The sequence below is a fragment of the Sinocyclocheilus rhinocerous genome, unplaced genomic scaffold (genome assembly GCF_001515625.1).
Source record: "Sinocyclocheilus rhinocerous isolate Xijiao unplaced genomic scaffold, SAMN03320098_v1.1 scaffold776, whole genome shotgun sequence".
Lineage (NCBI taxonomy): Eukaryota > Metazoa > Chordata > Actinopteri > Cypriniformes > Cyprinidae > Sinocyclocheilus > Sinocyclocheilus rhinocerous.
In genome coordinates, this window is record NW_015647486.1 from 757206 (window position 1) to 779137 (window position 21932).

The 21932-nt window shown below is 35.5% G+C and overlaps 1 protein-coding gene across 2 annotated transcripts in view; it reads left to right on the forward strand.

Moving 5' to 3' along the window:
• frmd4bb (FERM domain containing 4Bb) overlaps positions 1-21932 on the forward strand; it is a 72331-nt gene that overhangs the window by 27993 nt on the left and 22406 nt on the right. Inside the window, exons 1-11 of one of the 2 annotated variants that reach the window (XM_016513682.1) lie at positions 6958-7143; positions 13543-13608; positions 13729-13823; positions 15119-15211; positions 15367-15451; positions 17877-17933; positions 18028-18050; positions 19268-19351; positions 19582-19647; positions 19833-19890; positions 21396-21482. In XM_016513682.1, coding sequence (XP_016369168.1) covers positions 6982-7143; positions 13543-13608; positions 13729-13823; positions 15119-15211; positions 15367-15451; positions 17877-17933; positions 18028-18050; positions 19268-19351; positions 19582-19647; positions 19833-19890; positions 21396-21482 — 876 coding nt within the window. In that variant the 5' untranslated portion in view covers positions 6958-6981. Of the gene's footprint in view, positions 1-6957; positions 7144-13542; positions 13609-13728; positions 13824-15118; positions 15212-15366; positions 15452-17876; positions 17934-18027; positions 18051-19267; positions 19352-19581; positions 19648-19832; positions 19891-21395; positions 21483-21932 lie in introns of those variants that run through there. The other variant, XM_016513681.1, reaches the window with a different exon arrangement.

The window sequence follows — 21932 nt, forward strand, 5'->3', positions numbered from 1 at the left end:
AGGTTTTAACCTAATCAAGATCTTCTCCGCATTGAGCTTCTATATTTCTCTAATATTTTGAATGCATAATGCAGCAACTGCGCGTCTCGTGGGCTAGACTAACAAAACATTAAAATACAACAACGTCACTTATCATCATCATCACCGCATCTCGCGCACCACTGATGACGCACGCCTAACATTCGATTGTACTATTTTTGCATTCAAATGCAAATGTTTATTTTAAATTCAACTAATACTCATTTTTTTATTCACAATCTCCTCATCACAGGCAGGCATTACAGCATGTGGTCGTGTTTGTGTGTGCTGTCTGCGTTACTCGATGAAGGTGTACCGTCGATAAATATCGATACCGTTTTTTTCACCCAGGCCTATGGGGTCTTCTGCCATATTCAGGACAGACAGTTTAAATGTGGCCTTTTAAGTTTACTGAGCCCGAGGGTCTCGTCTTGTGTGCCCTGCCCTGTGGAACACACACACACACACACACACACACACACACACACAGGTTTGTTTTTGTGAAAAGTGGGGACATCCCATAGGCGTAATGGTTTTTATACTGTACAAACTGTATGTGCTATTACCCTACACCAACCCTACCCCTAAACCTACCCCTCACAGGAAACTTTGTGCTATTTCAGATTTTCAATACACTCCATTCTGTGTGATTTATATGCGTTTTGAAAAGTGGGGACATGGGGTAATGTCCTGAAAAGTCACCTTCTCCTTGTAATACCTATGTCATACCCTTGTCATTATACAAATTTATGTCCTCATTTTTCACAAAAACGCGTGCGCACACACACACACACACACACACACAGTGTGACAGTGGATTGTGGGCACATGGGCATTTTGTAGTCTGTCTGAATGAGCAGTTTTCATTTGTGCATGACTCATTCATCATTATTTTTTATTTTATTTCTTGTGTATTTTTACAAAAATATGTAATAGGATAGAATCTGCCAATGACCAAATACACAAAATACTCTAGATAGATTTCTGCAGTCATAATATTGCATGCATTATTAAATGTTTTAATGTTATGATTCATATTGGCGCTGGTTGATTTGGTTAATGGTTTAACTCTTCTTATTTTTTTTGAGATGCTTAAGAAAATGAAAAAAAAATTGCCTACTTCAAGAACCAAAGCTGCTGAAAATGTGGGCATTACTGTTGTGCTTTATTGAGTTAAAGGATACAAATCCATGTTTCATTTGCAAAATTAAATTTCCATTTATTGGCGTCTCATATTAGTATGTTACTAATGTGATTGTATTGAGCTTTCAGTCACCAACCACCATGCTCTCTTTATTACGGCCTGCTGAGGAGAAAACAGAAAGAAACAAGCTGATTTATTTACTTTTTATTCACTGTGTGATGTGTTCAGTCATCAAAGATAATTATATTTGATACTCAATGAAAATTAATTGAAGTAAACACACACCTTTTATATTTTATATTATATGTGACCCTGGAGCACAAAACCAGTCTTAAGTCGCTGGGGGATATTTGTAGCAATAGCCAACAATACATTGTTTGGGTCAAAATGATTGATTTTTCTTTTATGCCAAAAATCATTAGGATATTACGTAAGGATCATGTTTCATGAAGATATTTTGTAAATTTCCTACCGTAAATATATCAAAGCTTAATTTTTGATTAGTAATATGCATTGCTAAGAACTTCATTTGGACAACTTTAAAGGTGATTTTCTCAATATTTTGATTTTTTTGCACCCTCAGATTCCAGATTTTCAAATAGTTGTATCTCGATCAAATATTGTTCTATTCTAACAAACCATACATCAATGGAAAGCTTATTTATGTATGATGTATAAATCTCAATTTCACAAAACTGTCTTTTATGACTGGTTTTGTGGTCCTGTGTCACATATAGGGAAAATATTACAGTTTATGTTGATCGCTAGCAAACTAACTGATTTATTTGGCTCAATTTCCCAAACAGTTCTTGAAACAAAGGCACATTTCTCAAACCTTTTACTGTAAGTTAGCAGTTATTAATTTGGCCAACTGAAAATATGTGCATTTGATGATATGACACATTAAGGAGTTTTTCTTGTTGTGTTTGGACAAATGGTGCATAAATGCTTGTGTAAAAACCCATAAAAGGATTGAAAAGCTACAATTGCTTTTTTTTCAGATATTGTTAAGTATTGGTTGGTGGTACAGTGTTTTGAGAAAATACTTTGCATGATTTGTAACTTGAGTGTGTTAACTCTTGACCTGAGTTTGGAGAAATGTCAAATCGATTGAGAAAAACTGTAATGTGGTGTAAATTGAATGTGAAATGCTCTGCCATCTGCTGGCAGCACATGTAATTACATCTTTCAAAGATGCCTGACAGGATATGAGCTCTGAGCCACTCATAAATAGCAGATTGCAATGTCATAGATAAACATCTAATATCTGCCATGGCAAATATCATCTGCGCTTTCGAAACCCTCGCAGGTTTATCTTCACAACCACTCACTGTGTCGAGTGGTTTCAAGCTGTCCTGAGTCATATTTTTATGCCGCCGAAAACCAATAAAGATGCAATAGCTAAAGTGAAGAGATGAAAGTTATTACCAAAATAGATTTTCTGCCTGCCACTCAGTTGCTTCAAAGAATATATAATTGACCAGGACCATTTTCTCTCAAACGAAGCCAAACAATGAAGATTGCTTTAGCATGTTGGGGACAGTCAGCGCAGCTCTTGATGGCTTGATTATAAGGCCGCTGAATGGCTGTTGACTGGGCTGTTAATTGTTGCGGAGGCGTAATGCTGGTCACATGGTTATGGTGGGTGGGTTGAGGAGGACATTATTAAACAGCTTTCTCTGCTCTGAAGCTGATCTCTTACTCGGTGTCTGACAAGCAACATCCTCTCTCATACACAACTTTTGGATTCGAAGGCATTATCAAACATAATATTCAAAGGCTCCCTGATATTGGCAATTCGTGGTATTTCTGCTAGAGTGAAGACAAAGCTGCTTGATTTCAAACTTTTTTGAATAACAGAAACTGGGAGTATGGATATATTAAATTAACTAGTTCTCTCTTTACTGTGGTCTACTGAGGAGGAAAATCACAGTAAAACATAACATAGAGAAATAAATTTTGAGATTTTTGTGATTAAAAACAACAGTTATTGAGTGGGGAAACTTATTTATATTATTTAATTAGTTTAATTTTATTATGTATTATTTCTGTTATATAATACTGTTATTTAATAAATAATTTTCAGTTTACCTCTTATGTGTTTTTCAAATATAATTTAAAGTTTTTTATTTCTTCTGTGGAACACAAAAGGAGATATTTTGAAGAAATACCGGTAATGAAACAACACCGGAGTCCTCTGACTTCCATTGTATGGACAACGAAACTGGGAGTATGGATATATTAAATTAACTAGTTCTCTCTTTACTGTGGTCTACTGAGGAGGAAAATCACAGTAAAACAACAGAAATAAGCTAATGATGCATTTCTTTCAATAATCACAGATCATTTAATTTAATAATTTAATACTTAAATTTAATTTATTTATTTATTTGATATACAGTGGGTACGGAAAGTATTCAGACCCCCTTAAATTTTTCACTCTTTGTTATATTGCAGCCATTTGCTAAAAATGAAAGAAACACTGTTAGTAATAACTTAAACAACCACCTAGCAAACACCTGGAACTGGCAATTATTATAAAATGATGTAATTGAATGATGAAAGTCGTGAGTGAGAAGTGTTTTTTTATAATTCAATTTCTATTAAGAAATATGCATTGTCGTCATTTCTCACTTGTCTAAAGGTTATCAGATGGGACACTTAGTGCTTCAAAAGTTAGAGGTGCCTTCATACAAAAAGCCTTAATTACCAAAAAGCACATTGCACACAGATTTCTATCTCCAACACTCGCTTGTTTTGAAACGATTGTTTTTATGAGTAATTATCGGTGTCATTAAATTTGAAGACATGAACAGTGTTGTAGTGTTTCCAGATGAGAGTCTGAGTAATAACAGCACAACTATAAATCCCTCCGTTTCCAAAAAACCCTGCTAATGAAATGCACTAGAATGGGTGTAGTTGATCAATGCATGGCCTAATTCTCAGAAACACAACAGTTGTTATGTATTCCCCACGGCTGATGAAGTAATGGTGAGGCATGAGGCTGGGTTCACCTCTCCTGTCCGTTTTTCACACAGACGTCGTGTCGTAACACGTCGAGTCAGTCAAGCAGAGGCATCTGTCTTCCCTCGGTGGAATCATCTGCATCCAAAAATATTTCTGAACGTCAAGACAGATGTGCTGCGTTACGAATATATTCTTCAAATAGCTCAAGAGCTGGGCCTTTTTCTCTTCATTATAATATCAGCGCAGTTCAGTATCACTGACATCTCTGACTTTATGCCCCAAAAATATCAAAATGAATTTAAAAACATGCCAATCATACAGTATAAGAGGTGTATTCAAGTCATTATATGAACTGCGTTTTAATAAATTTAATAGTGATGCACCAAAACACTGAAACTGGAATTAAAGCCGCCTCCTGATATTTTAGCCAAATATATTCAACATATAATTACTCCAGCCTCAGTTCTGGTCATGCTGAAGTGTGTTCACACTGATAAGTGTACCTGTTTTAGATTATCTACTGTTCATTGTGTGCACAAAACAGATGCTGATATAGGCCTACATTTAAGTTAAAAGGGTCTTTAATAGTCTTAATTTTTCCAAATGAAGGCATTAAAAAGTATTGCGCTGCAACCGAATGAATATCTTCCTCAGTATTTTGTCTTGTTTTCCAATACAAATATCTAAACCAAAATAGTTACGGCTTGTTTTCTGAGAAACTGAACAAAGTGTATGCTTGAAACAGGAAGAAATGTTTGTCTGTGGAGTATAAAGACTTGTTTTCCCATTGGATTAAAGAGATTTTTTCTGAGGCTGTTGGCAGATACAGTTTTTTATTCATAAACTCACTTCTTTTTGATCATTTTCACAGAAAAGCGGACTGTCGTTTTGTCATTTTGCTGTGTTTTGATTTAAGAATCTTTAGACATTTGCACTAGAAAACAAGACCATATAGTGATGAAGAAGAAGAGCGCTTTTTTGTGTTTTCAGTGTGATCTTTTTTTAGTGTGATCAGAAGATACAGTAAAGTTATTTCCATATTCTAGTTAAGCTTTTTTTTTTTTCTTTTGGTAAAATTAATTTAAAAGTAAAATCTGTTGGAAATACAACTAATTTTCTGCTCCCTATACATTTACATTTATAAAACTGAGTATTGTGCTCCCTTCAATTTGATCCTCAAAATGTTCCTTACTTGGTCTTAAAAAGGACTTAAAGGGTTAGTTCACCCAAATATAAAAAATAAAAATAGCCCATAATTTACTCACCCTCAAGTCATCCTAGGTGTCTATGACTTTCTTCTTTCAGACGAATCCAATCGGAGTTATATAAAAAATGTCCTGGCTCTTCCAAGCTTTACAATAGCAGTGAATGGGTGATATTCAATAGTCCAATAGAATTAAAATAAACTGCGTCCATCTATAATAAACAGTGCCTCACACGGCCCCGGGGGCTGAATAAAGGCCTCCTGTAGCAAATCGATGCGTTTTTGTAAGAAAAATATCCATGTTTAAAACACTATAAACACTTTTCTCTCACTTCCGCTAACTGTCGTACGTGCAAGCCATTCTGGGCGGATGACGTAGGGCGTATGTATGGAAGCCCGTTTCCGCCACTGAATAATAATTAAAAAAAAAAGCTTATTGTGACTTATTATTCTGACTTTTTTTCACAGAATTGCGAGATATAAACTCACAATTCTGACTTTTTTCACAGAATTGCGAGTTATAAAGTCAGAATTGCGAGTTATAAAGTCAGAATTGCTGTATCACGCAATTATGAGAAAAAAGTCAGAATTGTGAGATAAAAAGTCGCAATTACCTTTTTTATTTTTTATTCAGTGGCGGAAACGGGCTTCCATACGTATGCACAATTTTTAATATAACTCCGATTAGATTTGTCTGAAAGAAGAGAGTCATATACACCTAGGATGCCTTGAGGGCGAGTAAAACACAGGCTAATTTGCATTTTTGGCTGAACAAAACTTTTAAAAATTCGTACATTACCAAAACTATTTCAGCTGAAACTAAAAATGTGTTGCTGTTGTTGTTTTGTTTTTTTTCTGTTTCAGCCACATAATTTGAGTTGCTGAAATGTTGATGCAGTACTGGCGTGGGACGCAGTGTCAAGAGCATAGTGTTGAGATCTCTATAAACTCTAGAGAAGACAATTTGATGTGTGAAACAGGAGATTTACTGAAGGCAAAAGTCTTAATTTACTTGGCATTTAATCCCACTGCTGTTTCAGAGAAAGATATAAAGAGCTATAACTTCTGATGTTTCTTTCCTGCGGCCGGTCAAACCCAATAAACATTGAATCCCACAGACATTTTTGTGGAGCTATAGGATTGTTACGTATATTTTAAATCCTCTCACTTGGTGTCTAGCAGTAAAGGAGGGACGGTAGCAGTGTTTGGGACACGTGGACAGGCCGCAGAAAGCGATGTGGCAGAGGCCGGTTTACTTTTAGAAGCAAAATGGCAGGACTGTGTGTGTGTGTGTGCGAACAAATCTGTCCTTTAAGTTTCAAAAAAAGTGCAGTTAAATAGTGAGCTAAAATCGTGGCTGGCAGTGCATCCGAGGGCCGAGTCCCACAAACCTCAGCTCATTCCTTCACTGCCTGGCTGCCCTCCCAGAGTCTCCGGCTCCAACCTCAGCAAACAGAAATTCTCCCGCTCTGCTCTCCAGGGGCGCATGGGGAATGTAGTCGAAACGCATGTCACCTACTTGTCGATCTTGCATGAGGGAGCAAAGATTAGGAGCTGGTGAAAGAACGCTCTGTCTAGAGATTGACCCAGACTAGTTTTGGTTGCGTAAGACGGGGCGACCCGGGTTGCAGATGGTGGAGGAGCGGCCATGGCTTGGGGTTTAGTGTGTGGGGTGGAAGCTCTGCTGCTGCGGAGCGGTTCTTTCATATGGCAGATCGTCGTGTGGATGATCCGGAGGTGTTACCTGCAGAGGATGAGGTCTTGTCAGCAGTGCCTACAAACCTGCTTCTATCTGGGCGACGTCTATCAGGTGCTGGCTCTTTTGTATCAGCTCGAGGTTGGAGTTGCAATGATTTTAGTCGGCGTTTGAGAGTTCTGCGTGTCATTTGCCACAGTCTGTTTTTGATTCTATATTGAGTATTGTTTGGTCTGCATTTCGTTTCAGTTGTGTCAAAGTCTGCTATTTAAAGTCTGATTTTAATATGTACGCATAAGGAACTCAATATGACATTTTCATCAAGTTTTCCAAGGATGAAGCATCTCATCTATTCACAATTACAGCTCTATACTCTTACTTTGGCAAAAAATTTCTAATTTTGTCTATTTTTATTTTTCTAAGAAAATTTTAGCAGAAACATCTGAGACAACCCTAGTGAAAAATAAATATACTAAAATGTATTTAAAATACATTTATTTTATGTTAAGTATACTACAAATACATTTACATATTTAAGTGCTTAATAAAAATATCCTGCAATAGCACTTTTGGTGTACTAAACTGATATACTTAAAGTCTGCTAAATCAGAACAACTAATTTTGTGCTTAATGCACTTTATTTGTGAGGAAGTAGTGCTGAAGTCCAACTAAAGATATATTGAAGTATATATGATTGTGCTAAAGTGGAACTATTGCAAGTATACTTCAGGTACACTTTAAATATCTTGCATTTAAAGACCGATATTATTCAAAGATCATATAATCCTCATCAAAAGTGGCATTAAAGGCAGAGTAAGTGATTTTTCAAAAACACTTTAGAAAACTGATTCGGGCCGAATCGCAAAACAAACTTGTAGTCAATCAGCAATAAGGGGCGTGTCTACTCGTGATGTGGAGGAGAGCGCGTTCAGTGCATGGGACGGACATTAGCCGAGCCGAGCGACAGAAAGATAGAGATGGCGGATAAAAAACAAAAGAGGAAAACGTCTGCGGAACGATAAGGCAAGAAGTAGGACCCGTGTAAATATCGGATCAGCTTTCCAGCGCTGGAGAGAACTCAAGGAGCGGAGGCCTGCGATCGGACGCCGAGGTTGCTTTGTTTCTTCTCAATAGGTGAGTAACACCGTGTCTACAACAGCTCTGCCTACACTGGACGCGATCAAACGACCATTGAAAACCATTTGAAATTTGTGTCAGCACGTCATAAACAGAACCCGGCAGCAGTTTTCTGTCGGGATTTGTTGCGCCGCGCCGCGCCGCTCACGTCCGTAGACAAGGTGTAACATTGGTTTTGCTTTGTTTCACAGAACTAATCGTTGCCTGGGTTGCGTACGTATATGTGGGGCGGAGCTATCAAAATAGGGGCAAGACCCTTTTGGGGTAGGGGCGTGTTTGTTTTGGTGATTTCAAATATCAACATTGGCTACCAGAAATCCCTTACTCTGCCTTTAAAACACATTTTAGGCTTAATATTTTAGAAATGTGCTTTGTGCACAAGTTGCACTCCAAATAAAGTTGAATTATAATTTTTATATCAGTAAGTCTCAAGCGATATGTCAGCAAATATGTTAATAGATTTGAACTATGCTTAGTATGAAATAAATGTATTTTAAATATATTACTTTTTTCATTTTCATTTCATTTTTTTTGAGTTGTTCATTTATTTTTTAAATAAAAATAAATTTTTCTATGGGTTGCCGTGATGATTCACTTGCTGTTTTCATGGTGAAACTGAGAGAATGGAAATATGTTTTGAAAATATATATTCACATATTTACAATGTAGTTCAAAAGTCTGACAGCATATTGAAAATCTGTCTTATTAAAACCTGAAATTATTCAGAAAGCTTTTAGATTTAAACAAAGAATCTTTGAGTTGTTAAAGAAGAACTGTTACTATTAGAACTGTTTTTTTGGTCACTAAGCAAATGTGTTAGATGATATATATAATTGACAGTATAATTTGTAATGGGGAAAAAAGAAGATAAAATAAAAGCTTTTTCGCTTGGTGGTCTATGATCTTTGTATCCTATTGTTCATTGTGATGCCACTGCATTGTTATACAATGAAAAGTTAATTTTCTCCAAAAACCAACAACAGCTCATGCAAACAGAAATTACAGGCTTGGAAAAGGGCTTTTGAAACTTTCCCATAGTATGAGTCTCATAATGCAACGATCCTGCACAGGTTTAGCCCTCAGGAGTGCAGTGCAGATGAAAGAGCTGTGCGAGTAAACACGTTCCATACCAAAAATCTGCCATGAAAATGAGTCTACTAATAAAACATTTATCCTGACCAAAGAGTGTATCATATTCGGAATTCATTTGGACTGGACTTTTTTACAAGAACACCTCAACAGTTACATGAAACTATACATAATCTCCACCACAGTATATTGTAAACAGACATTTTTGGTATTGGTTGGTTTCTAGCAGTTTAGAATCTTCGAGTCAAGCTGAAAAACAAAGCAATTTTATGCTGTTTTTGTGGTTACATAAGATTCTACTGGTTTGTTAACAGATGTTTTATCTATTTAAAAATGCACCAACTTCGTTTCTTCGTCCAACATCCTGTTGTTATTTTCAGTGACAGAAAAATAACTAGTTTCTGGTTCGTTCTGCACACCAAATGTGTGCTTTTCCACAATAATCCATGTGCATGGCTTCTGGTGAAAAGCGAATGAAGACTTTTGCCTTCTGGTACAGTCCTTTTGGGAAAAAAAAAAAAAAAACTATTCAAAATTAACCCTTTGATGCACAAGCTATGAAAACCCCTTCTAATAGACAACATGGGTCTAAAATGACCTGTATTCATTTCCTATGTTATTTCATACTTCGCTGGGCATTTCTTTTTGTTTGTTTTATCTTTTGAAATCAGTTTATTTCAGCATTTAGTATTCCCTAAAAATATTTGTTTACAATAACCACAAATTAATATATATATTTTTTTCCTGGGTTTTTTGCTTCTACATCAAGTTTAGACACATGGGTCAAAAATGACCCATCTATGCAAACATGATAAAACAAAATAATAAAGACATTTTGTTAAAATAATTATTTTAGCAGTTATTTAGACCAACACATTTAACACCTGAAATATGTTTATTTGCCACTTTGTCGCACATAACATACACATATCACTGATAACCGATAACACTGAAATTGAACTGTCTGTAGTGCAACTGTAGTGCATTGTAGTGAATGTGACCGAATAGATGAAAATAAAACTAACAAAATAAAATCACACAGGTACAGCGCCATCTCAAATTGCCATCTCAGTGCTTACATGCCTCACAAATGACATGAACACCAGATCCTGCACCTCTTCCTCTTCGATTGACCCTCCTGCATGATGTATACCTGTGGCTGGGTGGTGGCTGTGTTTTGTTTTTTATCCCACATCTTCCAGTTGCCTCTGAAATATGGTTTTGAAGGTGGGGCCTGCCCTCCAAGCTCCTCTTCATATGTGGCATGACAAGCTCTTTGACCAGCTCCTTGATGAATAGCCATCATGCATTGGTCACACCAGCCATGTAATCAGGGTGTTGCTCAGTGAAGTTGATGTAGGCCGGGGGTGGAAAACGTCTGTCCTGGAGAGCCACAGCCCTACAGAGTTTGAAAATCTGCAGAACTGTGGCTCTCCAGGACCAACATTGGCCGCCCCTGGTGAATGGGAATGAGGGTGGCAACATCCAGCACATTGTACCACAGCACCACGGGCCACCTCCACGTTCTCCGCTTACATGAGTAGGTGCAAACCATGTTTACTCAATCTATTGAACAGAGTCTGAGTTTGCTCTTCAGACACATCATCAGTGTCATCATCTCTTCAAACATTTCAGCCGTTAATCTAGAAGGTCTGGGATCAGTCATACTAACACTCTAGATAACGAGTGCACAACAAGCAGTTGATCATGTATATACTGATTATATATTGTCGCTGTCAGACAGAAACCTTGCATGTCCAAAACCATTACTTTTCACTGACAGACATAAAGGGTGACCAATAGTATTGATTTGACAAAAAATAAAAATGGGGATAGTATGGAGATACGAGGTTTCCACCTGACAACAATGATATATACTTGTATATAATAACATATTATTTTAACTTTTATTTTGTTGGCCTAGCTAACATTAGCTAGCTAAAATAGAATATGTCAACAACAAGCTAGCTAATAATATTGGACATGTTTCACTAGTAATAGATTTCAAGGTAAGCTTAGTCTAACATTTAAATATTATATCCAGTTATCTTTTACAATATATCAAATATTTTCTGTGGTAATAAATTATAAAATAAGACTAAATGCATCAATTATACAAAAGCAGCCATGTTAAGTTGTGAAATGTGGGGCAGGTGAATAGTTTTCTGCAGTAAATATATTCCCACTTGCAAAAATTAGAAAATATCAAAGGTTTTCTATATGGGTCATTTTGACCCATGTGTGTAAAATTGATGTAGAAATACAAAAACTGTGTTTGTTTATAAAGTAAGAAAGAAAAATAAACTAAATGATTTGTGGAAGTCAAAAACAACATATTTAAAGAGTATCTGCAATAATAAATGATAGAAAAACATTTATTTCAGAGATTTATTTGTTATTTTATAATATTGTTTAAATCATCCTGCGGGCCGGATTGGACACCTCTGTGAGCCGTGTTCGGCCCGCGGGCCGTATGTTTGACACCCCTGGTTTAGACCCATGTTCTGCCTCAAAGGGTTAAAAAAACAACAACTTTGAACTCCGTAATGTTCAGCCCTAAAACATTTAGAATGTAACAGGATTTTGAAATAGAAATGTTATGGAATATTTATTTATTTGGTTGGTTGGATGTTTGGTTTGTTTGGTTGGTCTGTTAGTTGATTGGTTATATGGTTGATTGGCTGGTTGTTTGTTTGGTTGGTTGGCTGGTTGTTTATATGGTTGATTGGCTCGTTGTTTGGTTGATTTGTGGGTTGGTTGGCTGGTTGGTTGATTGTTTATATGGTTGTTTGTTTGGTTGGTTGATTGGGTTGTTTGGTTGGTAGTTTATATGGTTAATTGGCTGGTTGGTTGTTTATTTGGTTGGTTGGTTGTTTACATGGTTGATTGGCTTGTTGTTTGGTTTGTTTATTGGTTTTGGTTGTTTACATGATTGATTGGCTTGTTGTTTGGTTTGTTTATTGGTTGGTTGTTTACATGATTGATTGGCTCATTGTTTGGTTTGTTTATTGTTTGGTTGTTTATATGGTTGATTGGCTCATTGTTTGGTTTGTTTATTGTTTGGTTGTTTACATGGTTGATTGACTGGTTGTTTGGTTGGCTGGTTGTTTGTTTGGTTGTTTGTTTGTTTGGTTGTTTACATGGTTGATTGGGTGTGTTGTTTGGTTGGCTGGTTGTTTGTTTTGTTGTTTACATGGTTGATTGACTGATTTGGTTGTTGGTTGGTTGGCTGGTTGTTTGTTTGTTTGGTTGGTTGGTTGATTGGGTTGGTTGTTTGGTTGGCTGTTTATATGGTTGTTTGGCTCATTTGTTTGTTTGTTTGGTTGGTTGGTTGGTTGGTTGGTTATATGGTTGTTTAGCTCGTTTGGTTGGTTGGCTGGTTGTTTAAATGGTTGATTGACTCGTTGCTTGGTTGGATTGTGGGTTGGTTGGTTGCTTATATGGTTGATTTGGTTAGTTGGTTGGTTGACTGGATGTTTGATTGGTTGGTTGTTTATTTGGTTGTTGGGTTGCATTGTTGATTGGCTGTTTGTTTGTTTGTTTGGTTGGTTGCTTGTTTCACATGTGAAATGTTGCACAGAATACTGAAACTGAGTGAGACTGAATTTATCTGTTTACATTTTGAGCGTACAGGCCAATTTACACCACACTGACAGACGCAGACCAATGCTGACGGTCACCAGATTGCAGTACATCACGTCTCAGACATCCCAAGGCCCAACAAACACTGATTCAACATGTTCAATCAGCAAAAACAAGCGGCAGCCAATGCCAACAGACACCGACTTGGGTGACAACGCTTGTGTCTGTTGACGTTTGTCTGTGTCTGTCGGTTCAGTGTGAATTGGCCTTATGAATACCAAACTTACTCATTTATTTCTTTTTAAAAATTATTTGAATTTGAAAATAAAAATAACAATGTCTAACACTAACGCTGTACTGCAATTTATTTTCAGGCATCTGAGAATGAATCTGCCATTTGCAGAAACATCTCATCTGCAGAACCATGTCAATATGCTGCCATAACAGATCCTTTCTGGATTGTTTTGACTTGCTGAGAGATGCCTTGTGACTCATAGCTCTGCACTAGATGACAGTTATTATATACTTTGGTAGTGAAATATTTCTGTCTGTTTACTTTCCTGTGTGTACCAACTGAAAGAAGACATTGTACAACTTGAATTTTGAAACTAATAAGTTAAGTTAGTGTTCAGTTGGCCGCTGTAGTGGGTGAGGAGGTGGAGCTAGTGCACTGTCAATCATCTGATGTCATCCCTGTGTCCACAGATGACCGAGGGACGACTCTGCCAGGTGCAGCTCCTGGACGACAGGAAGCTGGAGCTCTTGGTTCAGGTAGAATGCTTCACAGTTCTGATCCCAGTTCTAGTCTATTACTCCTCCCACTCAAGGGTAATGGACCTCAATAAACCTCGCTGTCTCACATTATATTGATCAATGGATTTTCTCTCGCAGCCAAAGCTGTTGTCTCATGAACTCTTGGATTTGGTCTCATCCCATTTTAACCTGAAAGAGAAGGAATACTTTGGGTTCACCTATGTGGATGACACGTGAGTACCTCTTGTAATAATGTTGTCTATAGAGGTTCCTCATTCCCAGGGAACATTTGTAAAAATCTAGCTTCTGGAAACATAAAGGATGAAAAACACGGCAAACCTGAATTTAAAGGGATAGTTCATGCAAAAATTAAAATTCTGTCATTAATTACTCACTGCTCGAATCATATAGATTACTTTTATGATACATGTACTTGTTGAAGCATTTCAAGGTTTTGGTGGAATAGTCCTTCAGTGGAGGGACAGAAATCTCTTAGATTTCATTAAAATGATCTTCATTTGTGTTTTTCGAAACTGAATGAAAGGTTTGGAATGACATGAGGGTGAGCAAATGATGACACAATTTTCATTTTTGAGTGAACTATCCCTTTAAGATCATCAAAATCAGAATGTTGTAGTCAGTTCAGATGGTTTATTTGAATGAACCAGTTCTGAAAATTGATTCACTGAAGCCATTCATTGATTTGTTGATTCATTGAATCCAAAGTGTTTTTCAAAGTCCCTGAACAACACTTAAAATGATGGAAGCCCGTTTATGCACTGAATAAAAAAATTTAAAAGGTAATTGCAACTTTTTATCTCACAATTCTGACATTTTTTCTCACAATTGCGAGTTCATATCACGCAATTCTGACTTTTTTTTCTCGCAGTGCTGGCTTCTTTTCTGAGGATTGTCAGATATAAACTCGCAACTGCAAGTTATTAAGTCCAATTCTAAGGAAAAACAAATATTTTCTTACAATTGCGAGTTTTTTTATTTTATCGCAATTACCTTTTTTATTTTTTATTCAGTGGCGGAAACAAGTGTCCATATATGATACATAAAAACGTCAGTGTTAAAATACATTTGTTAAATACCGCTGTTCATCACTATGGTTTTAAATAACTTATGTAGACTTCATATATATCGTTTCCCTTACAAAAAAAGTATTTACAGTATATGGTACTTCAAAGAATACCACAGTACTGCCATTGTACATATGTAAAAACATGGTATTGTCAAGGTACTATGTTTAAATAAAAAGAAAATTAATACTATGCCACATTTTGTTACTGTTATTATTCCAATGCATCTCTCTGTTTTACTCCCAAACTTAGTTTGACTCTTTTAGAGTCAAACGTTTTCTTTACAAATATAATGCAAAATCTCACTTAGTTCTGCTCAGTCCTGCTGAAGTCATTTCTGTGCAGATGATTTTCTTCTATTAGTGTTAAATTGCAGAGCGTTTACTGGGTTGAATAAGAATGTGGGCTTGCACATTTCAGTCAGATGACCTTTTCTCTTCCAGTGGTCAGTGCAAATGGCTGCAGCTGGACCGCAGAGTGCTGGAACACGACTTCTCCAAGAAATCCGGGCCTGTTGCGCTTCAGTTCCTGGTGAGGTATGTGATCTCTGCCTCATGATGTCTGAAGTCACATGACTACAGTGACCACAGAATGCAGCACATTCCTGGACTCAATCACTGTGCTGCTCCAAAGAAACACCTTGTTTTAGATTTGAAGTGAAGTTTTTTTGTCTTTTGGCTACGATTTGCAGGTTCTATATCGAGAGTATTTCACTTCTGAAGGAGCACACGACTGTGGAGTTATTCTTTCTGAATGCCAAGTCGGCCATCTATAATGTGAGTACATTTGTGTCTGTTTACCCACCGAAGTGATTCAGTGTCTCATTTCTCGCCTCTATAAACAATTAGAAAGCCCCAGACCTCAGAGAGTTAATATGAGTTATTGCATCCCAGGGCCACAGGAAGGGAATGTGTCACTGATTTGGCTTGTGAATCAAGAACAGAGAAATTCTTCATAATTTCAAGATTCTTCATAGCCATCAAGACCAACATAAGCATTATTTTGGGCATCATTTTTTCACTGTTCATTATGGCCTGGGTTTTCCCAACCACTTTATAAGCTCTGTATCTAATACAGAGGCAAAATTTAATTTGTGTTTGCTCTGAAATGTTTTATTTTTGGTTGTTGTTAAGTTGTTAAGATGCCAGTGGCAGGAAGCGACAGCAGGAATATGTTTTCTCCTATGAATTTAAGACTTATGTACTTGAACTATACATAAAATTTCCATTCATTTGGATTAAACAGTTTTAACATAAACAAGCTAATAAACTTAATGTAATACGTATTAGGCAGTCATACATTAATGAAATGGGTAATATTTCTGTAATATTACTAATAAACTGAATGTGTTTTAATACACAATTAGCAGACTTATATATTTATCATAAATAAATCCAGTTTGTTTCATTTTAGCTAACTGAATATTGCTTTTTAACCATTTTCATACTTTTTTTAGTGAACAGTTTTTACAATGAACAGATTCTAATTCGAATTAATACATTTTGAAAATATGATTGTTTAAATAGAATCAAATATTTGAATTGCATATAAAAAATTCCATCTATTTGGATTACATTGCTTTGATATAAACTAATAAACTTAATGTGTTATATTAATGGGATTGTATTTGTCAGTAATACATAAATGAAACAGGTCAGATTTCTGGAAAAGTGCTTATAAACTGAATGTGTTTTAAATACACAATAACCAGGTTTATATATTCATCATAGGGCTGGGCGATATAGCTAAAAAATGTATCAATGATATAATGTTTCATATCGTTCGGTATCGATAATTATTGACATTTTTATAACCTTTTTTAAAACAAAGAGCAATATAATTTTTTTTCAATAGAATTTAACCACTGTATTTTTAAATTAACTCAATTTCATTGAGACAAACACATTTTTGTTTTGTTTTAACAGTCAAACACAAAATAAAAATTAAACAAATGTCTCATTTCTAATGTTTTATATGCATATTAAATAGGTTAAACTTTTGTCTTGTCTCCCGAGGCCACATGAGGGCGCAATGAGCAAAATAATGCAGCACATTAAATTGTCAACACAAGGAAGTAACTGTCTATAAAATAACGTGCATTACGTCTAAATTAACTCCTATAAATCAAATATAATTTCGTAAATTGCATAAACAATTATGAACAAAACAGATCTTCTCCGCATTGAGCTTCTATATTTCTCTAATATTTTGAATGAATAACGCAGCAGTGGCGCGTCTCGTGGGCTAGGCTAACAAATCATTAAACTACAACAACGTCACTTACATCATCACCGCATCTCGTGCTGCACTGATGACGCTCCCTGACGCACACCTAACATTCGATTGTACTATTTTTGCATTCAAATGCAAATGTTTATTTTAAATTCCACTAATACTCATTTTTTAAATTCAAAATCTCCTCGTCACAGGCAGGCACAGCCCTCATGTTCGTGTTTGTGTGTGCTGTCTCATCAATAAATCCAATTTATTTCAGTCTCATCCATTTTAACTGAATATTGTTTTTTCCACAGCTAGTTGTATTATAACCATGTTCATACTTTTTACATGAATAAATGTAATTGATTTCAAAAGTAACATATTTATGCTGATTCGAAGCAATTTAAAGGAAAGCATTTTGAAAATATGACAATTTATATAAAATCAAATAGATGCAAATAGTTTATGTATGCGTGACCGAAAAATATGCATTACATTAAGTTTATTAGTTAGATATTATGTATGTAATTCAAATACATAAATCATAAATTTGTGCGTAAATATAGAGTGCACACACATCTATCAGACACACCCTCAAATCTGTTTTGCTTATTTGCAACTTTCAATCTGTTACAATTAAATCACATACATCATATAAATATGCATCTCCAATAAACAGTGGCAATTTTCCTTTATTATAATGAAAGGTTATATTAGGACAGTTGGTTGACTGAATATTTCATATACATGACAGACTATTTATTGATGAAAACAGTGAAAGATCAATTTTAATTATTTGTGTATAACCTAATTATTATTCATGAGCCAAGCCATTTCACTAAAACAAATTGACGCCCATGGCAGGAATATCTGTGGCACATTTTCTCATGACGTTAATAAATAGACACGATGAGTATGATTTCAAAGTGTCGGATTTGAAAGTGATTCAGTTGTTGAAGTGAAGGTTTGCTTGTTTGTGTACAGGGTGACATTGAGGTGGAGAGTGAGCTGGTTTTTAAATTAGCTGCTCATGCACTGCAGGTAAGACTATCAGAGCTTTAAGACATGAGATGCTTTGGTTTTTTAGCCAGTGTTATGTATTAAATGCACATACTGAAAGTGTTTTGTTTTACAGGAATCTAAAGGAGACTATAAAAGGTGTGTTTTACCATACTTATTTACCACAAAGTTTGTGAACTTGGAAAATATCTATTTTAAGACTTTAGTGTCACTTTGTACTGTCAAGTGTTGAGATAAAACTTGGATTTTTAAAGATTTTACCCAGGGGTATGTCAAGGTACTCTATGAGGTCTGTGTACTGATATATGTGACCCTGGACCACAAAACCAGTCATAAGGGTCAATTTTTCTAAATTGAGATTTATACATCATCTGAAAGCTGAATAAATACGCTTTCCATTGATGTATGGTTTGTTAGGATAGGACAATGTTTGGTCGAGATACAACTATTTGAAAATCTGGAATCTGAGGGTGCAAAAAAATCTTCATGGAACATGATATTTACTTAATATCCTAATGATTTTTGGCATAAAAGAAAAATCGATAATTTTGACCCATACAATGTTTTTTTGGCTATTGCTAAAAATATACCCAAGCGACTTAAGACTAGTTTTGTGGTCCAGGGTCACATATAAAACACACACACACACACACACACACACACACACACACACTCGTACATATATAATTAATCTTGAAATGAATTGGTCGTTTTCTGAAGAGAGTAAAATTACCATTAAAGTAAATCTCTCTGTGTCAGGAAGTACAGTGACTCAGTTAATCTAAGATATGGCAAAAGACATTAAGGGTTGTTAATTGAGAAACAAGGTCAGCATGAGATTAGAGTCATGTAATAACATCTTTATCACATCTTTCCAAACTTTTTTTCCCCCCGTCGAACACAGGAGATATTTAGTGACATGTTCAAGCTGCTGTTTTACAAACTGAGAAAAAGCAGGCTGATTCTGACTTTCAATCTATCTAAAGGACTATAAAGCACCATAAAAGTTGTGATTTGTGTGCTACAGTATATTGAAGTCTTCTCAAGTCACATGATACAGTAGCTTTTTTAAAACTGTTTTTCACTTAGCTATAGCAAACTTTAGCTCTGCTATCATTTTTAGGTAAACAAAATATATCCATATGCAAATGTGTTTGTTTATTGTCTAATTAATCATTTTGTGAAAAATAATGAAAGCCGTTGCACCCTATTACTTGTCCAATTATGATCCAGTATACGTTACAGTACATAATGTGATAATGTGGTTAACGTGATAATGCGGTCATGTAACATGAATCATTATGCTACTGTAAAAATGTTGGCTGCATGTTGAAGTATATTTGTGTTGATTTTAGTGATGAAAACACCAGAGCAGATCTGAAGAAGCTTCCAGCGTTGCCCACTAAAGTCCTGAAGGAGCATCCGTCTCTAGCATACTGGTAATACATGTTTTCATACTACGATTCGAATAGAAAACACCTGTGAAAGTGAGATTTACATTGAGAGCCAATGAGTCAGTGATGCTGAAGCTGCATCTATAGCCCTTTATGAGAGCTTTATGGCTGATGGTCCGTGCTCTGCTGTCTTTATGCTGACGCGCTGAGCTTTGAGGGAGGCTGGGGAAATATATCCTCTGTGGAGCGGGTTTCATCATCCTTCTCTTTTGCAGCGAGGAGCGTGTGATTGAGCACTACAAGCTGTTGAAAGGGCTCTCCAGAGGACAGGCCATTGTGCAGTGAGTATCGGAAAAACAATGATTAGCCTCAGGGGGGCGGGCCATCAGGGGAGACCTGATTTATGATTGGCTGCGTAAATCCTTCACGCCCTCGCCTCAGGACTGATGTGTGCTGATGGATACTTAAGATGCTGTTAAACATCAATCTTAAGCAAATGTGTAACTGATCATTACGTCTGTTTCAGGTATTTGACCCTGGTGGAGTCACTGCCCACATACGGAGTGCATTATTATGAAGTGAAGGTAAAAACTATCCATAGTGTATCGGACCAGTTGCCATATCCCTTTATGTGTCACAATTTAACTTATTAATATAATATAATATAATATAATATAATATCAAATAATATCAAAATTAGCACGTTAATGCGATTAATTTTTCCAGTTTAACATGGTTAAAAATATTTAACGCAGGGGTGGAACTAGGGTTGGCAACCCCACTCACAACTGCTGCTTCTGTCTCTACGCAATTGCGCAATTATATATAAAAGGTTGTGAGAAAATACGATGCATATCAGATCCACGTTATGTTCAGCAGCGGCAGCTCTTAAAATAATAGCAGCCAAAAAACCTAAAAACCCAGCTGCTGTGATGTTTGTTAATAAAAGAACCAAAAAAAGAAAAAAAAAAGGAAATCAATAACTTTTTTAGCTTTAAGGATTCATCTATATTTAGTTTAGAATTTAGTGTTTGATAACTTTATTCAATTTCTGCATATTTCCTACTTGCTGAAGGGCACAGGTAGCTAAATATGACATTTATTATAATGGGTTTATGTGAAGATTGTTTTAAGTTAAATTAAATGTTATTATTTTTTTGAAGTATAATAAATGTTCAAATTGATAGCTCTCATTTATACTGTAATGTTGAATGGCTATAGTCAATGGTTAAATATTAGTGGGAAAAAATCTATTTCATGGAGACATCAGTAGTATTGGCATCAGTGATACTCGCCTTCAGTCATAAAAAAGATATATTAAAAAATATACTGTATTTGTTGTTTGTACATTAATTTGAAGATTGCATGTGCAATTATTTCAATATAAAAGTATATTTAAGAAATTTAATGTCAGGTGAGATTAATCACGATTAATTTGAGAAAAATGTGTGATTAATTTGTAAAAAAAAAATTTATCGATTGGCAGCACTAAATATTATATAATTATTATATACTGTATTATATTTATTATATGATATAATATCATATAATATAATAAATACTTATATTGTATTTTATATATATATATATATATATTATTTTTTATTTATTTATTTTTTTTTTTTTTTTTTTGTTACCACAACAAATATTTACAATTAATGAGGGCATTTTTTATAACCATTTCTGTCATTTTGTAATAATTTTTGTCACTTTTGGTGGCATTTTGCCCCAACTCCAAGTTAATTTCTGTTAAAGGATCATACATATTTTTTTGTGCTGTGGCTAAATCCATATTTCAGGTTACATTTTATCTTAAGGTGATGTTGTTAACTTGTTACAGTGTAATTACATAAATGAGTATTGAGTAATAGTAATTAACGCATTTATATGGAATTAGGTTTAGGGTTTGTTGCTTGTAATTATGCATACTTTACTGTTATTACTATAGTAAGTACACATTACACGGTACTATGTGTAACTACGTCACCATACAATAAAGTGTTGGCACATTTAAATATTCACTAATAAAAGATAGTATCAGTCTTTAAAGCTGTTGATGTGTAACTAATGGAAAGGTCTTGTCTGGCAGGATAAACAAGGACTTCCATGGTGGCTGGGCATCAGCTATAAAGGCATAGGACAGTATGACCACCAAGATAAAGTAAAACCTCGAAAGGTATGTTGTGTTTCCCTGTTTCTGGGCATTGGAAGAATATTTGTTATATAAACAGAATCATGAGTCATTGTACAGAGCTCAGTATATCCTGTGAAATGAGGCTTTGATTTCCCCAGATGAGGCTCACAGCTTGTCAGCACTTGCTTTCATAGTTTATTTGTACTTTAGGCTATGATGATATAGAAATGAGGTGTAACATTCAACACATATAAGTCTGCATGTGTTACGTAAAAAAGAGTGTGCTGAGGAAACACAAGGGAAGTAAAAACAGCGGTTGTACGAGTGTGTGTTGTGAATAATTGATATATTAAATATAAATTTAATAAAGCAATAAGCCCCAAGAAGCCGTGGTTTACAGTGAATTTATAACAGCTATGGGGCGTTGTTAGGTACGATGTGAAGCAGAGTGCCTAAAACCCCCTTAGCTGTTATAAATTCACTTTAAACCAC